Source organism: Apteryx mantelli, chromosome 3 (assembly GCF_036417845.1).
Source record: "Apteryx mantelli isolate bAptMan1 chromosome 3, bAptMan1.hap1, whole genome shotgun sequence".
Lineage (NCBI taxonomy): Eukaryota > Metazoa > Chordata > Aves > Apterygiformes > Apterygidae > Apteryx > Apteryx mantelli.
Window position 1 is genome coordinate 41,025,452 of NC_089980.1, and position 19,874 is coordinate 41,045,325.

General features: G+C 40.8%; 1 protein-coding gene and 1 non-coding gene across 3 annotated transcripts in view; one reads left to right on the top strand and one right to left on the bottom strand.

Moving 5' to 3' along the window:
• The window catches only part of RBKS (ribokinase), a 73,078-nt gene extending 59,686 nt beyond the window's left edge, over positions 1-13,392 (top strand). For both annotated transcript variants that reach the window (XM_067293181.1, XM_067293179.1), the window contains one exon: positions 12,032-13,392. In XM_067293181.1, coding sequence (XP_067149282.1) covers positions 12,032-12,205 — 174 coding nt within the window. In that variant the 3' untranslated portion in view covers positions 12,206-13,392. The remainder of the gene's footprint in view (positions 1-12,031) is intronic.
• A 2,415-nt stretch (positions 13,393-15,807) lies between these two features.
• Positions 15,808-19,874, bottom strand: LOC106485496 (uncharacterized). Its single transcript, XR_010883697.1, has 3 exons — positions 19,284-19,874; positions 18,527-18,545; positions 15,808-15,914 (listed from the first exon to the last, which is right to left on the bottom strand). It is a non-coding gene; the product is annotated as an uncharacterized protein (transcript).

Below are 19,874 nucleotides of genomic sequence, written 5' to 3' on the forward strand. Positions count from 1 at the left end.
TTGGTTGGTGGCCTAAGTATATATAGGTATCCAGTGACAAGAGGAATTGCCAGTGTTTTGTATCCCTTTGCATTGGCTGTCAAATGAGAGGAGGTGGAAAGGAGGGCTATTACTGTTGCAAACCGGTTGCTCCCTCTTTCCACCTTGACAACGGAAAGCTTTATTATCCCTATTTTACAGATAGGAAAAATGGAACAAAACATGTTAGTGATTGGGTGCTCTAAAGTGCTGGTCAAAAAATGCCCTGCTCCAAGTTACATAGGCAGTTGGTGTGACATAGCCAAAAATGAAGCACGGGGGTATACTGTCCCATGCTACTCTCCTAACTACTAGACAACATTGTCATGGGAGGAAAGGCTGTTTATCTGCCTAGTAACTGTCTATTTTAATCTGTAAGAACAAACAATGTAAACAAAATGAGCAAACAGAAGCAAGCTTGTACAGCACAATTAGCAGCCTTGTTTTCCAGTGGAAGATTCCACAGACCACCCAGGCTTTGCTCTAGTCCTTTGCTCAACCACAGAGCATCTAATTAAATCCCTCTCCATTCCTGACTCTATGTGGAAGAGAGCTTACAGTCCTGTACAGTTTCTTTCCAGATGGAAATGCATAATTTAACAGAGATACAGCTGACAGGGAGAAGTGGGCCCAAAGCAGTATTAGCAATTGCCACAAATTGCATTAAATTACAAGGGGGTACTTAATAAAGACGTAGAATAGAAAATAAGTTTAAAACCAATATTTAGTTTTCTGAGTCCCTTCTAAGGTTTCAGAGTGCCAGGCAACAAAAACCTCACAGTAAAACTGAATTTCTGACTAAGTTACTTGAGGATACCAAGAAGTATTTGGTTTTGCTGCCAAGGTACACACTGTCAGCATCAGATCATGGCATGTTGTCCTGTCTCCTCCCACAGCCTTGTTCAGTATACATGTATGCATATATGTAAAGTTGCTGAGCACATTACAGTATTGAATATGTCTGTACTCACAACATGAGGTAAAGTATTGTTCTTACCTCTGTTTTGTAGATGGGGAACAGAAGCACACAGGGATTGGCTTGTGCTCTGCTGGTCATGTGCAACCTGTGGAAGGTGGACCTGCTTCCCTTGATAAAACCATGACTATTTCTCTGTGCTTCTCTTCAAAGGCAGTTAGGACTGGAGGAAAAATGTTGTCAGGATATCAGCTGTGACCATCCAGGGCCATCATAGATGTCTACGTAAATGAGAAAGTACACAATACTGTAGGAGCTGCTTTGCATCGCATGTTTCTTGGAGAGGCTGAAAGAGATTGTGGAATTGTGGATCATCCTATGAAGATAGGGGCTTTGGCTCCACTACTACTATAATAGGAAATTTTCCAGTTTGGAAGCTACCCCACTGGTGAGTCTGGACAGAAAGGAGTAGGGGTGCTGGCAGCATTTATTTGGTGTTGGGCCAGAGTGGGAGAAAGATACAACAGCAGACTTCTGGGCCTGGGATCATGTTCTGATGACATCTAGGGAAGCTGAGTTCAGAAGTATCTTGAAGCTATCTTTGTGCCATTGCAATTCTGGGCTGCCTTAGGGATTGAAACATCTGTACAGGTTGAAAACAGAGTATGGCTGACTAGGCTTGCAAAACAGGTCAAAATCTTTGCAGCAGAATGTGCTACATCCCTCTTCATGATTTGCACTCCTCTCCTTGTCTTTATGATGAAGCCAACACAGAGCCTCTACCAAGAGGACGCTTTGGGGCAAATTCCATCCCAGACTTGTAGCTCACACTGTGTTCAGAGCAGCACACAAGAGAGTGTTAGTTATAATGGTACAGGGCAGTCTGGGATACCTGATCTGCACAAATTATTGAGAGGAGGGAAGACCAACTGTGTGTAGTCATGCTTGCCAATTAAATTCCTGCAGTTAAAAATAACTACTAGAAGCTGGCGCCTCTGGCACATCAAGAGCATCACCTTCCCAAGTGTCTTTTTCTGGCCAGAGCTGTAGGAAGTTGAAAATGTGATCCACTGTGTAATAGTGGAGTATTCTTGGCCAAACTACTCATCATTTTTTACTTCTTGCATTTATGATTAGCTCATAAATGTCACAAGCCTCCTTTTCTTCTCTAAAGCTACTTTCTGCAGAACCAGGTACCATCCAAGCTATTGTAGAACCTATTCTAACCTATTCTTTTCCTCACTTCTGTTCACATCAGTTCTGATTGTGGTGAGGGAGAAGGTAAATCTGGCTCCAGGGCCTCTTGCCTGCTTCAGTTACACAGAAATGCCAATTGCAATAATGTTGATAGTGAATTAAGACCTGATTTCCCCCAACAGAGTTTTCATTGATAAATAATTTTGGTCACTTCAGAAACCATGCAGGTTTGTGTTGGATTGGTGATATTGCATAATTAGTTTTTCAAAAGAACAAGAACAGAGAAATGAGAATAATGGGGAAATCAGGCTTCTTGCTTTTGCAAATTCTAACCACAGAAAATGCCAGAAGTTTTATTTCTTATCAAGAATGAGGGAGTTAATCCTTCTTAGCCTGTCCCCTAGACAGAAAATACTTTACAGCCTCAACTAGCCAAATCATTATAGGGTGCATTATTTTTATTCATTTGAAAACACAAATAGAGAAATACAGAGAAAAGATAAGTCTCTGGAAGTTTGTGCCTCATTAGTGGCGTCTCTGATTTTGTTACTGAATTCATTAAGCAAGCAGTATGTTCTTTGGAAAGATCCCTTTTTGGGGAATCCTGCAAAGAATATCTTTTTGTCAGAAGCTGTGGCTTTGTGCTGAACTACTGCTGAAGACAATGAGGGAGCAGAGAGCCCTGTTCTCTGATAAATTCTGGTCATTTTCTTCAGCACTCATGACCTGCAGGTTAAGAACTGCAGAATGGCTAGGTAAAAGAGAATAATATTCTTGAACAGAGTAGGAGTTCTGTCTCCCAGGTCACATCTTGCTGAACTTAGAGAGGGGAGATTCAACTAGAGTACTCATCAAAAAGATTAGATGAACTCAGCAGGAAAAAAAATGCAGGGAGCTGGCAAGAGGACAATACTAGAGTGAGCTCAGACAAAAAAACTCAAGTTTTTTTTTTTTTTTTTTTTTTTCCAGGATATGTAGTTCAGAGGTAGGCGGGAGCAGTGGCCAGCCAATAAAGGCTAGATACTGTGGTTTTGAAAGAGGCATTTGAGCATATGGAGCTTTCGTGCAAAAAAAAAATGTTTTTTTGATCAGTTCCAGGCGAGATGGCAGTTGTGTCATTCTGAGTGCATCTCATCAGATTACATGGGATCAGTAAGAGTCTTTTGGCATTTTCAGTTTGAGAGAAAAAACTCCTGTGGCTATCAAAATTACCCTCAAGCAATTCCCCCTTCTGACTTGGCTGTTAGATTTTGGGGTCCTGAAGCCATGTCAGCCCCAACATGATATTTGGTGACACAGCCCCTAACAGTTTGGCCTGTTCCCTCCTAGTTAGGGAGATCACCGCTTGCAAGGGAAACCCACTGCAAATATTTGCAGTGTACTATCAGAATGGTGTGACGCATTCTGGGCAGGGCTTGGGCTCTAGCTTCGTTTGTTTATTAAATGAAATTTGTGAATTAATGCATAAGCGTGAGCTTTGTGAGGAAGAAATTACAAGTTGGCATGAGTGTGACATGAGTAATGAAGGGAGTGAAGTACTTCTCAAGGAAGTGAGATAAGTGAAGCTTTTGATTAGAGCAGGAGAGTAGCTGTGTGCTCTTGAGGCTTGATAAACCAGTTTGAGAAGTACAATTCAACCTTCATCCTGAGAAGCTGCTATATTTAGTGCTGAGCTTCAACCAAGACTCTGATTCCATACGCTCTCAAACTTTGGGAGGGTTAGGTATAGCTCCTGTAGCATTTTCAGCTGAAAGCCCATCTTATTTCTGTTAGCACCAACATCTGCATGCTTCCCTGTTGTTGACATAACACAAATTTTGACATATATGCTGTAATTTGCAAGAGTGCCACTAGAGAGATTTGTATTGAGTTAAAGTGTAATGAGAGTTGTCCAGGGCTGTGTTTTGTATGTCATATGTTTCCTACATGTACTTCAACAGAAAACAAGTGTGGGGGGTTTCCTCTGCTGTTTTTGAGTTTCCCTGTTAGGTATGAACTTTCAGATGAAATGAAATGAAGTCACAGATCATAGCTCAGGTGTGAAACCAAAGAATAAGCAAGTACCAAGGCCAACACTAATTTTAAACTGACTATTTACTCAGAAATGTATCCTAAACTGAAATATTCCTTGCAAAATTATCTCAATCACTCTGGTAGCATAGCAGTGGTGAATTTTTTAGTTGTCGAGAATGTCATAGGTTCAGCCAGATGAATCCGCTGTTTCCAGAACGGAGTTTGGAGTGCCCGGTTCAGTGTGCTTACTCCATTGTGTAATAAAGAAATTTGTCACCTCTCATTAATACTATCTGGAGTTCAAAGGAGTTTATATGAGCAACAAGGCACTGACTTGTTTTGATGATTCAGAAAATAGAGTGCTCCCTGTGGGTGAATACTTTGCCGGCTTTCTGGATTTAGTCTGCAACACAGATAGAATAACTTGTGAGGTGTTTAACAGTTTCTGAGTTCTTCCTCTTTTTTTCTTCCCCTGTGTTGAGTGACAAAGCAGAATATTATTACCCAGGAGAACAGAGCTCTCCCTTGTTCTCTCCCTAGTTTTATCAGTGTGCACAGAGAGAATGTCATCACCTCACAGACATGCTGAGTGCTTTTCGTGTAAACAGAGAGGCAGGAGCTCTGGTGTTCTCATTCTGACTGAGAGTCTAGCAGAGCTTTGAGCAACTTGTGGAGGTCCATTTACTAATTTTGGATACCTCCGTTTTGGGGTTCCCAAGTTGCGCCTCATTTTCAAAAGATCTGTAGATCATGTGACTCCCATTGAAGTCCATGCAAGATCCAGACCTCTGAACTGAGCCCATAGATGTCTCTGAGTGGGTATTTCTAAAATTCTTGATCTTAAGTTCTATTCATTTCCTGTAATGTGAAATGAGAGCAATATTACCTACCTTCAAAACAGATGCTATATGAGTTTTGAAAATGTAAATCAGGACTGTGTTCCAAAATATTACCAGATCTCTAGACACTTTCAGCTGTGCTTTTTAGATAACATACAAACTAAAAACTGCAGAGTTGTGAATGTTGTATGCTTTATTTCCAACATTCACCACAAACCAGATTACTTTTCAGGGGAATTCATTCCTCTCTAATGTTTGTCTCTGATCTTTTTAGAATCAGTGAATAACTTAATGTAGTAGGATGTTTCAGAAAGGAAAGAAAATGTGTGCAGGAGGCCTTGTATCAAGATTAATCTCTCAGGAATGCAGGGGGTTAACGGTCAGGCTGATTAATCACTGTTAATGAACCATCAGGAAATCTGTCAGGAAGTGGGTAAAAATTCCTGACGGCTGATGTGAAGCATTGTGTGGTGTACTTTGGTTTTGATGTTTCCCAACTGACAATCTATAGTGGGTGTAGTTAGTTACCTCTATGCTCTCAAGAGATGTGAAGGACTAGATGACATGCTGCCCTTGTTCAGCTTGAGTAGGGGAGCAAGAAATTTTCCCCCTGCATGGCTATGCAAGAACCACGCAACATCAGTGCAAGAAAGGCAGGGATTGCTCCTTCCCACAGCCTCCCAGAACAGGATCTGGAAAAGACAGAGAGAGGAAGCATGGTCGTTCCCTCATTCCTCCCGTCTGAGCCACAGGGCGAGAGTGGAACAGATTGCTTTCCCTCTGCGAACTAGGAGCCAGGGTATTAGGACTCGGATACACAACTGAGTTAATGAATTGCCTCATGTTGACTGAGGGTGAGGTTTCACAGTTGGCTTAAGCTGATCCAAGATCATGATGCCGCTGAAAGGAGTGTTTCTAACCTCTTTCTCCTTTGCATCAAGGCTAGCTATCATGTGGTAATAGAGCAGCTTGCTGATCTGGGTGGAAACTAATGTTTCTTGGTCAGTGTTGGCTGCATTAGACCTCGGACAGATCTGAGAACTAATCTGCCTCACTGCTTGGCTGCACAGGCACTAGATGGCATGTGGGGGAGGGTGTGGGAACATGTGACGAGGATAAAACAGGAATGGGGTCTGTGCTTCAGCAACAGCAAAACCTTCGACTGACTTAAGACTATTATGAAACTGCACTTGAATCACTGGAACTAGGAGTGCACTCTCAACCTGCAGTGAATACAAATTAAAATGTGTTAGCTTATACCTCTCATATTTCATTTTTAAGCAGAGCTAAATACAGCCATTTTGCACATGGCTAGCAGGAAGGAGGGTATGTTAGGGTAGCAACATAATGGTTCCCCATCACTTGATCTGGAGTGTGTAGACTACATCAGACAGTTTCCATGTGTGTTTGGGAAAGGAAGAGAGGAAGAAGAAAAGAACAGGCCAGCACCACTATCATGGATTTTCTCTATGTATTTTCCCTTGGCTTAAGGTAACAAGTTCTAGCTTGTCTTAGTAACAAGAGTGCATACACACTCTGTTTTCAGAGCACAGATAAGGCACATTAATGCAGTCATGGATTCAGACCCTCAAAGTGTGAGGCACAATGTCCCTAGTGCTTCTCCTTTCTCTTAAACTCAAGTAGTCTTGCAGAAGTCAGTTAGTGTGGACCGCTGCTTCAGAAGTCTAGGCTAGCTCTCAGAAGGCTAGCCCTGCTATTTGCTTCAGGTTAAATTGTTTTTTATCGCAGAATGTGGTAGTTCAGTTTTAAGGACTTCTTATCTTTCTGTTCTGGGTTAACTTCCCTAAAACTTTAAAATATTTCAGATTTTAGAGGTTTGCGACTGATGGCCTAGTCCTATAAGCACAGTTTTGCAGAGCCCCGCCAGTATCTGTGGGGTTCGCTACAAAGACAGCAATCCTTTCATGCAGGATCAGGAACCTCAGACACCATTGGAGTAGTCACCCTTGTTAGGCCTCCAGCTTAGAGTATAATTTGAAGATATTCAGGTTAGTTTAGTTCAATTCCAGCACTGTCTTAATTCCAACTGCCAAAATCTCTGTCCAGTGAAATGGAAGCACAAAAGGGGGGAAAAAAGATTAAAAGCCCGCAAAATCAAACCAAAAAGTATTACACAGGCAAATGAATGCAAAAGTCAAAAAACAAGCCAGTAACATTTTCCAGAAAAAAAACATTCTCTGTCACATAGAGGATAAACATGGGCTGTTTTAGAGAGAAGGAAATCATAAAAAAAGACCAAAAAAAAGCTCAATAGCTGATTCAGCCACTGTTACCAAGGGATATTTCACTCCCTGAGCATTTTTCTGAAATTATCTCTTAGCTGAGACATAGACCCTCTTGGCACAAGAGTGTCTGAATGTATCCTGAAGGCTGGAACTGCTTCTCCAGCTGCACTTGTAACCTTGCATCAAAGCACACCCCAGTGATTCTTGTATGAAGTTGTAGGCTTTCCCGGCTTCTGAGGAAAGCCTGGTGAATGTCTTTGCTGACGGATATTTTTGTGTTATTTAGGGTTAACTCGTCGCTTGGGTACAGTCTAGGCAGTGATGCAACAAAGAATGTTAAGCAGACCTGGCGTAGAGTGATAACATCCTAGCATAATCCAATACTGCAGTGTTATGGGGTGATATAAATAAAACAGGAATTCTCCAAGGCCCAGTTCCTTCGAGCTGGGCATCTCTTTATTGCCATCTATTTAGACCGCACTAAATCAGCATAATCCTCAGGCTTCATTTGCTTTTGCACTGCTGTGAATGCTCCCAGTAGACTGGAAGCATTATTGCAAGAAATATTCTTGATTCTATGTTATAATGCACTTTTCCATGATTTTTAGATCAGTGTTTTGATTTATTCACTAAGTGAAGAGCTTATAGTTACAGGCATGGCTGATGTTTCTGTTGCACTGCTGTACAATGCATCATTTCTTTTAGGATTTGATAACATGATCTTACAATGTATTAAGTGGAATCCATGTAATACATAGACTGTACATGAACTATGACTTCTCGAAAATCACCCAAGCAAGGTTTTTTGAGGTTCAATAACAATGTCAGGCTTTGGGACCCAAAACCCCCTCCCCTTCTTACATAGTTGCAATTATTCTTCCCCAAGAGAACAGGCTGAAAGGGGAAAGGGTGAGCAAGAGGTCATCCTGGAAAAAGGCAGTGCAGCCGCTGCACCACTGTGAACTGTAGCTTCAGCCTCATGGCCTCCGAATATTTTTGGTGAACAAGTCATCTTATTGTATAAGTGAAATGCATCCTATTATTCTAATCGTGATTGATTGAAAAATGCTTTACTTGCTGGAAATACAACTGTTGAACAGTATAGTTTCCACTTACAAAGTACTTTCCTTAAAAAGCTTCTCAGGGCAGCATCATATAAAAATAGTTATACTAAAGTTGTGAACCAGCTTCTGACAAATCAGGACTAACAAAAGCTAAGGTATAAATAGAAGTGTTTTTGTGGGTTTTCTCTTCTCTAGAGGCACAGAATCTCGATCAGTGCTGGACTGTAATAAACAAAAATGCCCTTTTCCAGACACACAGGAAGACAAGGACCTTCCAGACTAGTGGCACAGAATATGAATAAGTTTTAAAAACTGCTGAAAAAACATAAAACTTAGTCAAAACTGTAACATTTACATTTTAGAACTTACCACACCATATCAGACCAAATTTTTTTATCTAGTTCATTATTTTATTTCATACCAACTAGCATCTACTGCTTTAAAGAAAGTTAAGTAAGTTATATTTTTGTAGTTATAGAATGAATTGTCCCCAGGCACTCAATGGTGTGAGGATTATCTTAAAGTCTGCAAAGTATTAGGATTCCTGGAAGACAAATGCTGAAGAATGTAAAATATTATGACTATGGTATCAATTCTGTGTTTACATTTTGTCAGTGAGTAGAAGAAGTGCATCTTACTGGTCATTTTCAAACTCATTATTTTTGCAAAGTTGTGTTTTTACTTATAGCAGGTTTTGAAACAGCTAAATGTAAAACTACTATTTGCTAATCCAGAGTCTGAATAATCTTTATTTTACTCTAAGAGACTGTTCCTTTGGTTCTATGTTGACCTTTACTGAATCTAACAAACCCAGCATAGTTTAATCCACAATACCAAAGAGGAAAGGTCTGTTTCTGTAGGCTGAAAATAGTTCTTACTGCAGCTAACCTTGCAGCTGAATCAGTTCCGCTATTGCTCTTGAAGTCATGTTTGGCAATTTGTGTCTGCACAGATCAGAAGCAAGGTTGAACAGGGTATCTACAAAATCAGTCTCATACATGCAACTGTTTTCAGTGTAGGAACTCCTATATTGAGAACACTCCACATACATAGAAAATGTTTACTTATCAAAAGCTGAATTTATGATTCCCTTGGGGTCTATAGTAGCTGTTCTTTAGAAAGACTGACTGCCTCAGTCTGTGTATGGAAAGTATAGATTGTAGCAAAAGTTTATTGGCCTCAAATCCTTTCTGTATATTCTCCAATTATCCTATACAATCTTTTCTCTTGCAAAAAATACTAGGAAGCCTTTTCTCCATTCCACATGGAAGTCTGCTGTTCATGCCTTTTTCCATTTTTTTAGTCATTTAACATTGTTCAGCGCTGAACAAGAGCTCTACAGCAGCTGCACATCTTCAGAGCATCATCCACAGCAGAGATGCACAGTACCTTTGAAGGGAGAACTTAGAGTCCATCCAGCTGTCATCCAAACTAAGACATGGGTGACGTGTAGTTAGTTTTTTTGCTCCAATAGCAAACAGTGCAGCAATTACTTGGGGTGGTATTTAGATATCGCCATTAAAAAAAAAAAAAAGATGATCAAAAAGACAATATTCTGTCCCGTGCTGCTGCCTGGTATAGTTCATGCCATTTTACACCAGATGTTTTGAGTATTCTTCACTAAAATAATGTTTGGCCTCTTCCATTACCCAGTGATCCCTTTATGAGAAATATTTGACGTGAAAAATGACAATTTTTTTCCTGGTAGGACTACAACTTAACAGATCTGCCTGCTCAAATTTTACTTGTGTGTGTAACAGCAGCGCCAAAATAGCTTCAATAATTAATCATGCACTGATTAGATTATGAACTCCGAGATGGGCCAGAGATTTTTGTATTATGTATCAGACAAAAGATACTGGCAATGCTTAACTAGCAGTCACCTGTTACTGCTCCACCTGCCACTGTGGGAGCACTATGGAAACCAGAAGAGAGACAAAAGCCCAACAGAAATTGATAAAACCTTCACCTGCCAGTTGTATTTTCAGGACTACAGAGCTATTGAAACAGGTGCTGCTACAGCTGCAGGCTGAAGTGTGACTTTTGTTGTTAACTTGTAATTTGCCAGACTCTGCTCTACGCTGTACCCCCAGTGTAAACACCACAGAAGATAGATAGCATCCAAAATTCAGAGTATGAGAGAGTTAACTAGGGAGTTTCCTGACTGTAATAGCAGTGCAAACAACTGTAGGAGGGCCGGGCAAGGGGAGAAAAGGCATGGCGTAGTGGTGGGCAGCTCATGCCCGGTGCTTACCCTCTTCAGGCTTCCCTTGCACTTGCTGTGCTGCCCTGCCCAAATGGCTATTTTATAAACAGCTGTCTGTGGAAATGGTACTTTCTGCAGAAATGGTGTTTTCTGCAGCTGATTTTGGCTTAACTGTGATCCTAGTAGTGAGAACCACTAGAACACAAAATTGGAAAGTTACTGCCTAGTCTTCATTTCCAGGTAGAAGTTGTGCTCAGCTATCTATCTTTACTAACTTTTGCCAGAACCTTTGCTCTTGTCCTGTGAGTCTTGGGGCCTCCTGGGTCCTCAGAGGGTTTTTATTACAGCTAGAGAGGCAAACCCCTCCAGGGGAGATAGATAGTCCAGCTGCTGGTTCTTGAATGAAATAAGGTATTACCAGTGTGTTCAGCATAACACTTTTACTGGTAAAAAAGTATGATTAAAAAAAAAAAAAGGACACTCAGAACCAGCTTCACCATACCAACAAGAATTGTTATCAGTCTAGCCTTGGAAATCAGGACAGGTGTAAGGGGAGAGAGGGAAGGAGGACACTGTGGAATGAAATGTGCAAATCCAGTTAAAATATGATTCATTTTGCCTGTTGTTCAGAACACTATAGAGCATTGAACATAGCAAAACAAGAGTTATTGTTAAGAAGCAGTCAGGAGGGAAACAATTGTCATTCACTGCTGATCAGAGCAAAACCAGTGGTTTCTGGGGTAGAGGGTCAAAGCAAGTCAGGGCATGGCCAGAGCCTGCATGGGGAAGACCCAGTCCCTGTTTGTCGGGGACTCACATGGGGGAGAACAGACCATGGGGCAGCTCTCGTAGGAGATGAGACATGGGGACAGGTAGTTAAGAGGGCCCTGGCTGCCAAGAGCTCAAGTCCAATGACACTTTCCTTCACCTCCTGTCATCAAACTCAGCACAGGTGGCAAAGCTTGTCCCAGGAATGAGTGGTTTAGATGATATACACTGCATAGACCTTCATTAATGGGAACTTTGTAATGAAGAACTGCTAAATTCTGGAGGCATCAAAATGTATCGTTCTGCAACTAGGAATTTACAGACACCACAAGCCACATGGCTTTTTTTTTTTCCCCTTTTCTCGCTCCCTTCTACCACTGCCCTTTATGAAAAACAGAAGTTAAATGAGAGAAAAATAGATTTAATGAAACAGGTTGAGAAATCAAAATCAGGCACTCCAACAACAGGAAGTTTCAAAAGCAGTGTTTACACCCACGTTAGCTGAGCTGTAACACACTTGTATTTCTTTTTTTTCCTTCAAGTTTAAGCCACATTATAGTGTGTACCTTAATTCAATGGTTGGACGAAAAGAAAGATAATATGGCACTAGTTTCACACCTCAGTTTCCTAAGCATAGAAGAGCGAACTGAACTCAACTCCTGAACGATTTCTTTACTCCTGCAATCAGTGCTGCAACTTTTGTGTTTCTAGTAAACTGCTTCCCTCTGTGAATACACTTAAACTTGTTTGTTATTTTATTCTAGGGAGCTGGAGATAGTTTTGTGGGAGCACTGGCCTTCTACCTGGCTTACTATCCCAAATTACCCATGGAGGAAATGATCAGGAAGTCTAACTGCGTTGCATCAGTGAGCGTCCAGGCATCAGGGACACAATCTTCATATCCTTACAGGAAGGACTTGCCTCGGGACCTTTTCTAATTCACATTGTCTAGCTCAATGTACTGATTTTATCTTATCTCAGACAGCATTATTCTCCTACCTGCACAGAGGTTCTCCTCTGCTGCCTGCAAAGACCAGGAAAGTCTCTTTCCTTATTTGAGAAATCCTGTTAGTTCCTGTTCTACAATAGTAAGGATGGTGGAGGGTCTTTCAAACACAGTACAGCAGGTCTCTCTCTGGCCCCATGCATAACCGTTACACTAGTGGCAATCCCATGTAACGTGTTACACTGTGAGATGTATACAAAGCTTATAGCAAAACATCTGGAGGTTACTAGGCTCCTGGCAATGTTTCTACTTGATTTTATCAGAACTTCCGACACGATGCCAGCGCATGTGAAGCGATGTTAGCTTTGAGGTTGTAACCTTTCTCCATCACCTCGGCCATCAGTTGCAAGCACTGAGGTTGGCATCTATTTAAAGCCAGACTCACTGAGCATTTTGGGAGCAGCTCTACCCACAGCAAGTACTTGGCTCCTCCCCAGGCTGTTCAGCTCTTAACAAGGCATTGTATATTGAGCTCTGGCCCATTTGTGTGCCCCTCAGACAGGGGCTGCAGCACTGTGCTCCGCTGTTCTGCCAGCCTGTGGAAGGTTTCTTGTGCTGGGACAAGTACGAGAGCACTTCTGGACTAGGCTTTATAAAAATGTTTCTAGCCATATTGCTCTAAACATAGGTGAGATAGTTAAAGAAGAAAAACCTCCAACAGAATTGACCAGAAAACTAATGTGATGATCTGCTCTCTTCATGCTTGACAAAAATCCAGAAATAAAAAATATGGCCAACTTACCTGACTTGATATAAAGACCTATTAACTCTGGTCCTAACTTATGCAAAAGCTCATCTTACTTCACCAGCTTCCCCTTGTTCCTTCATTACCCAGGAAGGAACTGGTACAACACTACCCCTCCAAGGAATGACACCAATTCATGGTCACTACTGTTGAATCTGTGGCCGGTAGGTTAGAACAACTTGCAATCCTGCCATTGAATTCCTGCTGTGGAAAATGTTAATTTTTATTGCCTTATAAAACAATAGTTCCTTTGAAGATTACAGCCTCTTTCACAATGGAAAACACAGACAATGGGATTTGCTATTTAATTTTTTTTTTAATCGAGGACTGTAAAAATAACTCAAAAGATAAATAAATGTTAGTGTGATGATCTATGTCCAGACATTAAGAATTTTCTCTCTCTACATTGTTTTATTCACAATGGCCTTCAAATCACAGGAGACGGTGATCCCAGTTCATTTCCTCTCTTTTCAGCCCATGTTGCAGGATTTCTGAATCAGCGTTCACCCGGTTCTCCCCCCAGCCGTCCTCTCCTCATGCATAAATCAAGTCCAGTCATTGTTCACATAGAACGGATTTTTCTCTTCTCTGTGAAGAGGACACGCTTTTTTGCTAGAGAGAGAGAAAGAGAGAAAAAAGAACAATTTGTTAGAAACATCAAGAGTTAAGATTCAATTCAACAAGCTTACATTCCTTTCTCCTGACTGGCTTTGCTGCTTAAATGAACGTAGAGCAACTATGACTGACACAGTGCTGCTGTTAACCAACTCCTGAAGGAGTTTAGCAGTGTTTTCACTTCACTGCATGTAATTTTTAGTTCCTAAGAGGTGCGTTTTACCTCTATGAAAATAAATACCAGGATTTAAGTGCCTGAAAATATTCAACAGCTGCTCCCTGTGACTATTCCGAGTCACAGCTCTTCAATATAGGGACAAAAATAGGTTTTTACCACATTCTACTACTCTTTGACTTCAGAGTCCAAACAATTACAGGTTACAAGCTGGAGCTGCTTGGTCGCATGTATCAACAGAGAAGTTAACTGAGTGCCATGTGAACTTCTCAATAAGCCACAAACTGAGCCTGCCACCAACACCTGATAATGAAGTTAACGAAGTCATTCCACTTATAGGTCAAGCATAGTTGATGCATTACTATGAAAGAATCTACAAAAAGATTTACAATGCCATTTGAAGAGTGCCACTGTTCCAATTAAACCTCATTATATTATTTCCTTTGAAAGCTATACAAGGACAATCTACAAAACAACAGAAATATTTCCTCCACATAAAAGTTTCACTTTAAGAAGTACTGCAACTTCCTAAGCATTCTGTTGCAGTTATGAGGTAGTGAAACTTCTGCACTACTGCCACTACTTCACTAAAAAGCTTCATTCTGCAGAGGTCCTATTTTTTTTTTCAAAAAGTACAAAACACAAAGGGAAAATACATGCCAAGGGAAAATGCTTCCTCATATATTCTTGATGTGAGCTGATACCTAAGCCCAAATTTACTTTCTTTCACACATGCATCACCTTGTTGCAATTTCTCACTTGTGTTCTAGTATAGGCTACAAAGAAAATCAGAGATTTTTTGTCTTATTTCCAATTTCTTTGGCTTCAACAACCTACACCATGTTCTACAATAAAGCTACTACTTAGCATGAGCTCTCCATTCTCTTCACATTTCCTACAAATTGTGAAACTTCTGGAGGACCGTTTTGCACAATTTTCTGATGCAGTAAAGGGAATAGTAATTTAAACTTGTTTTCTAGTTCAAGAAAATAATCCCAATGATTTCAGATTCTCATTCTGTATGAAATTCAGAAGAGCAACAACTTTGGTCAGCATTAATACTTTGAAGAGATCATACTGTTTCTCTGGAAGTTAGTCTCACCTGACGTAAAGCTCCTGTACTGTTAGATCAGAGCATAAAAGGTTAGTCAGCTAACATGAACATTAAAAAAAAAAAAAAAAAGAAAAAAAAGTGAACCACATAACCACTGGCCATGCTTTATGTTATACACTTAGAGCAGCTTTATGCCCTAGATATAAATAATCCTTCTTTGCATTAATTCTCCTGTGCTATTTCTAGTCTGATCTGGTTTATTTTTTTTAAGTTTCCCCAAATTAACCTTTTTAACGTTAGCTACAGACTGGTTCCTACCCCAGAAACTTGAGCTCCAAGTCACCTTTCAAAAAGCTTTGCGAGTAAAAGGCACTCTTGGCAAGTGCTATAAGCCCCCAACAAATCAGATTCTTAGACTGAAAAAAAACTTGCAAGGGCCAGAGGAACATGAAAGAGGCAACAAACTGTCATTTGGAGAACAGTATCATTTGTGGTGTTTATGTCTTTAAAAGAAACCCATTTTGTAAGCGATGGTCAAAGTTTATTGTCTGGAGCACCCGTGGCAGCTTAATAGAACATTTCTATTGATGCATACTTTCTGGCTGCTTGTTGGAGGTAACGATCTAGCAAACCACACAAAGAAACAGAATGAAAGAACTCCTGTGTCACTTTGCTTTGCCACTGACATGTGGCATGACTGTCATCAAAGACACTGTGATGTCTTGGGCAAGTCATTACTTTGTTTCAGTGCCACAATCTGTAAAACGAGGGCAACGTTTACTTCCCACTGGAAAGTCATGAAGAACAGCAACTGTACAGTCATCTGAGTATGAAACGTTATGACATATTCTGTTTAGATTGGAAAAATTGTTATATTCAAATCTTTTACACCACACAGTCGAGAAGCTTATACAAAGCAGTCTGACCTCTTCCCCAAGCTCTTACCAAGAGGATCGTATCTCAGCAGGACCAGTTTTTCCTGTAGCCGGAGTCTCCTGACATTGAAACAGTAGCCTGTCTCTGCCGCACTTTTCATCCTCACCAGAATGTATCTAAAGTTACAAGGAACATCTCTGTGTCAATGTACAAGCACACAGCAATGGCCACCATGTGTCTGTCAGGCTATTGTCAAATGTAGAAACTTTTAACATGAACTATTTGGCACAATCACACTCACAAAATATAGTTCATTTCAACTTTATGGATATTCTGGATGGGAGCTTTAAAACTTTTCATAACTCAGACAAAGGGCCCACTGCAAACCATAAATTTCAGCATCAAGTTTAAGTAAATAACTCCTAAATAGAACACAAGACCAGAGAGAAATAGCTCCTCCACAAAAGAAAGGGGTGGGGGGGGGAGGGAAAACAGGAAAGAAAGAAATGAGAAATCAACATACAGTTGAGTCACTATTGCTTAAAAGATAATGGAAAGAGAGGAAGGATGATAGTAGTTGAAGACATTTAGACTGCAGATAATATCATCACTTCCACATGCAGAGAGGAACTACAGCAGATACACTGGAAGAAGAGGCATGCAAAAAGGAGAAGCAGAGCTCCATGGCATCGTCTGTCCCTCCAGAGATAAAGGACTTGAAGTTAACCTGGCTGAAGAGGGAAAACCTTGAGGACTCTCAGTTTGCAGAGCAGACTAGTAGCAGCTATACTATCCCTGGAGGCAGGGAAACCAACGTGACTGAGAAAGCAGCCGGGTCCCTCACCAGTCCAGAAGTACTCCAAGATCTGTTCAACTCTCCAGAAACTTAGGGCATTTTCTTAAGTTTGGAAAGTAAGGTCAAGCCCCTTAACCAGTCTGTAAATTATGTCTTTTGCTTCCATTGTAATAAAGTGATGAATACACCTCTGCACACTCATTCACTTTCCTGGATTTTGCTGCTTCCAATACAAAATGGTCTGTCAAAATTAACCTTGAGAAGACACCCATTTTTCCTCACTTGTGCAGCTCTCACCGATGTACTCCTTGAGCCTTTCCTTTTCAACTTTGCAATCTAATTTTTTTAAGTTTTTTTTTTTTTTTTTTTAAGAAAAACTAAGACCACTGAATTCCCTCAAACAAACTGACCAAATGTAGTGTAGGGATTATCCCTGATTACTGTCCTCTCCTGTACACTATTGCAGGTGTGATGTGTAACATCAGTAACCACACAGACTCCTTCCCCTATATCTCACCCACTTCCCCAAAGTCTCTTGGTGCAGAGTTTCTCCCTTCTGGGCTTGTGGTATCAGTACGACCAGGTTCTGAAATTCTTTTTACCTTAGGCCAAGTCCTTTCTGAACAGTACACCTTGTTCTGAAAACTTGCTGCCCAATGAAGAAATATAACTACAGGCACAAACAAAAAAGAACAATGGAAAGCTGAAGAATAAACTCAGGACAGGGGAAAAAACACAAGGGGAGCACAAAAGAACAAACAACGTAAGAAGAGAACATATTCCCAAAGAACCTAGGAAGAAAAGAGAAAGGAACAGCGGGGGGTGAGGTGGGGTGAGGAACAACTCAAGGAAACGTTCTGCTTTGCTGTGCTCATTTCTGCAAACAGATAACAGTAGAATGCTAAGATGTCAAACTGCTCTCTTCTCTGTCAGACACATACTTGGAAAATGCATTTCTGATTTAAATGCTGACAATTATGCAGGAATCGTGTAGCAGAAGAATCTCTTTAAACCCAGCAAGTGGTTGGTACCAGCTCTGTTTAGGACCAATTTTTAAAATATTCAAAAAAATTTAAAAAGTACCAAAGGCCACAGTTCCCAGGGCTGTGAAGTACCAAATATTATATGGTTGCAAAAAATGCAACTTCTGAGAATTAGAAGTCAGGAAGGTATTGATATTTATCACTTCAGACCATTAGATTTGTCTAGCTAATTTTCTTATAAATAGCATTTTGGATGCAAGTCATTCTCTCCATATACAATTCTACGTAATGACGTCTCCTTGCTTCCACAGATGTAAGACTGTTAGTGTGCTGAAAGTATATATTCCTTCCTTTCCAACCCTTGAACACATCGCCTTTCTTTTCAGGTCACAGGACTGTGATTTTTTTCCAGGATTTGCTAACATCTTTCTTGAGCTGAACTAAAGAGCAAATCAAGATGCACAGAATCCTGACTGCAGCCCTTCCACTCCTCACATATCGACATACACACGTTAAACTCAGGAACCATTCTATGCCCTATCTATTAGAAAAGCAAGGTTCAAAACATCTGTCATAAGTCCTACCCACAAACAACATGAAGCCCCAAGATGCACCTCTGTTGCACTCCTCAGTTGAAAGAGCATGAAAGGTAAACAAGAGGAAGATTAGGAGGTTATTGTATAGCCTCTCTCTAATCATAAAAGCAGAGGCGCACTTCCCCTGCACAGAGCACTTTGGATATTATAGTTGAGCCACACATGACTGCCCTGTAGGACAAAACCTACCTTTGCTGCCATTTTAGAACCCAAGTGTTTTTTCACACCACTCTCTGCTTACCTGTGAAACAAACACGTGTGCAGGGGGGCACAGAAGGATGCAGATAGACTCAAAGACTGCAATTGCCTCATTTATATTAAAACATTTTAGATAGGTGCAATATCTTGTTAAGTCACTTTAAGATATAGGGTGGTAGCAGAAATCAAACACAGGTCAGTAAAACATCACTTACTTAGATTTGCTCTTGGCCACTGTTTTTTGCAGCATGAAGAGGAGGAAAAAAAAGAAACAGTTATCATCTTATCTTGTTTCCTGTACATACAGCATATAAAGATTAGAGTTTTCTACTGCCTGCCTTTGCAGTAGCCCCTGATAGATTGTGCAAAAAGATTTACTATCACAAAAGAAAATTCTCTTGTCCTTGTACTTCCAGTTGCCTGCTCACTCTTTCATCATACTGCCTTTAAAAGTGTCTGTGCAAATGCAGCGTCTAGCACAACAGATTTTACTTGTTGCAGCCTCTGGACATTTTCAATATAAAGCTGCAACACTGAACATGAATACACTATAGTTTCACAGTCACTTAAAGCAGATATGATCCATATTGCATATTCTCATTCTCCCCTATTGCTTATGCCCAGCTCTGCTCTGGTTCTTCCCGTTGCGCCAACACAAGGGTTTGCTTAACCATACAGTGAACCAGATCAGGGAGCTGATCTCAGATGAAATTAACCTTCTGGCCAGGTTAGTTTCAACTTTCACCAGTCCCCTGATCTGGCCCATCATATATCAAGAAACAGGCAAAAAAAATTTTTTTCCTTTTTCTATCAACTAGGTCTAGGTAAAGCAATCATAAATCTACAGCATAAATGTTATAAAAAAAAAAAATTGGTCATCTATATTCTGTCCATACAAAAGTCTGGTCTGGCTAGCATTAGCCTCCATGCAATCTCCTCTTGTACGGATCCTTCACCACACACCAAACTTACCCAAATACTGTGACGGTCATGATCCTTGCCCCATATTCTCTCTCCAGTTACCCTGCCTCCCCCCTGTTGACTGTTTTTCCATTTGACCAAGAGCTTCTTAACCTCACTTGTAAGGGCTCTCAAGTTCTGCTTCCCTCTATTTTCTCACCTCAGCCCATTATCACAATGATCTAGCATTCTGCCAACACCACTAGTCATAAACATTTTTACCTACTTCTCCCATCAACGTTGCTATTCCTTCCCTATACAAAAAAACCCCCACAACTCTCTGAAAACAGACCCTTCTCTTCTTTAAATCCCTCTTCAAGACTTTTATGAGAATAGAGATAAACTGTGGTTGGTTTGGAGGACAGCAAGGAACAGCTAATTTTATTTACTCAGGGGCAAAAGATAACCTGCTGATATGTGCAACCTAAAGGAGCAGACAGCACATCCAGTTATTTTTTTGGTATGGTGCTTTGCCAAGTTTCCTTCCCCTGCCTAAAGGCGGACGGTGGCTCTCCAGGGTTATTGCCGTGTCTCGGGCACGTCCCCTGCAGAGCGGGCACTACTCCTCCCTGCGGCCTGGGCTGCCCCGACCCCCACCTCACA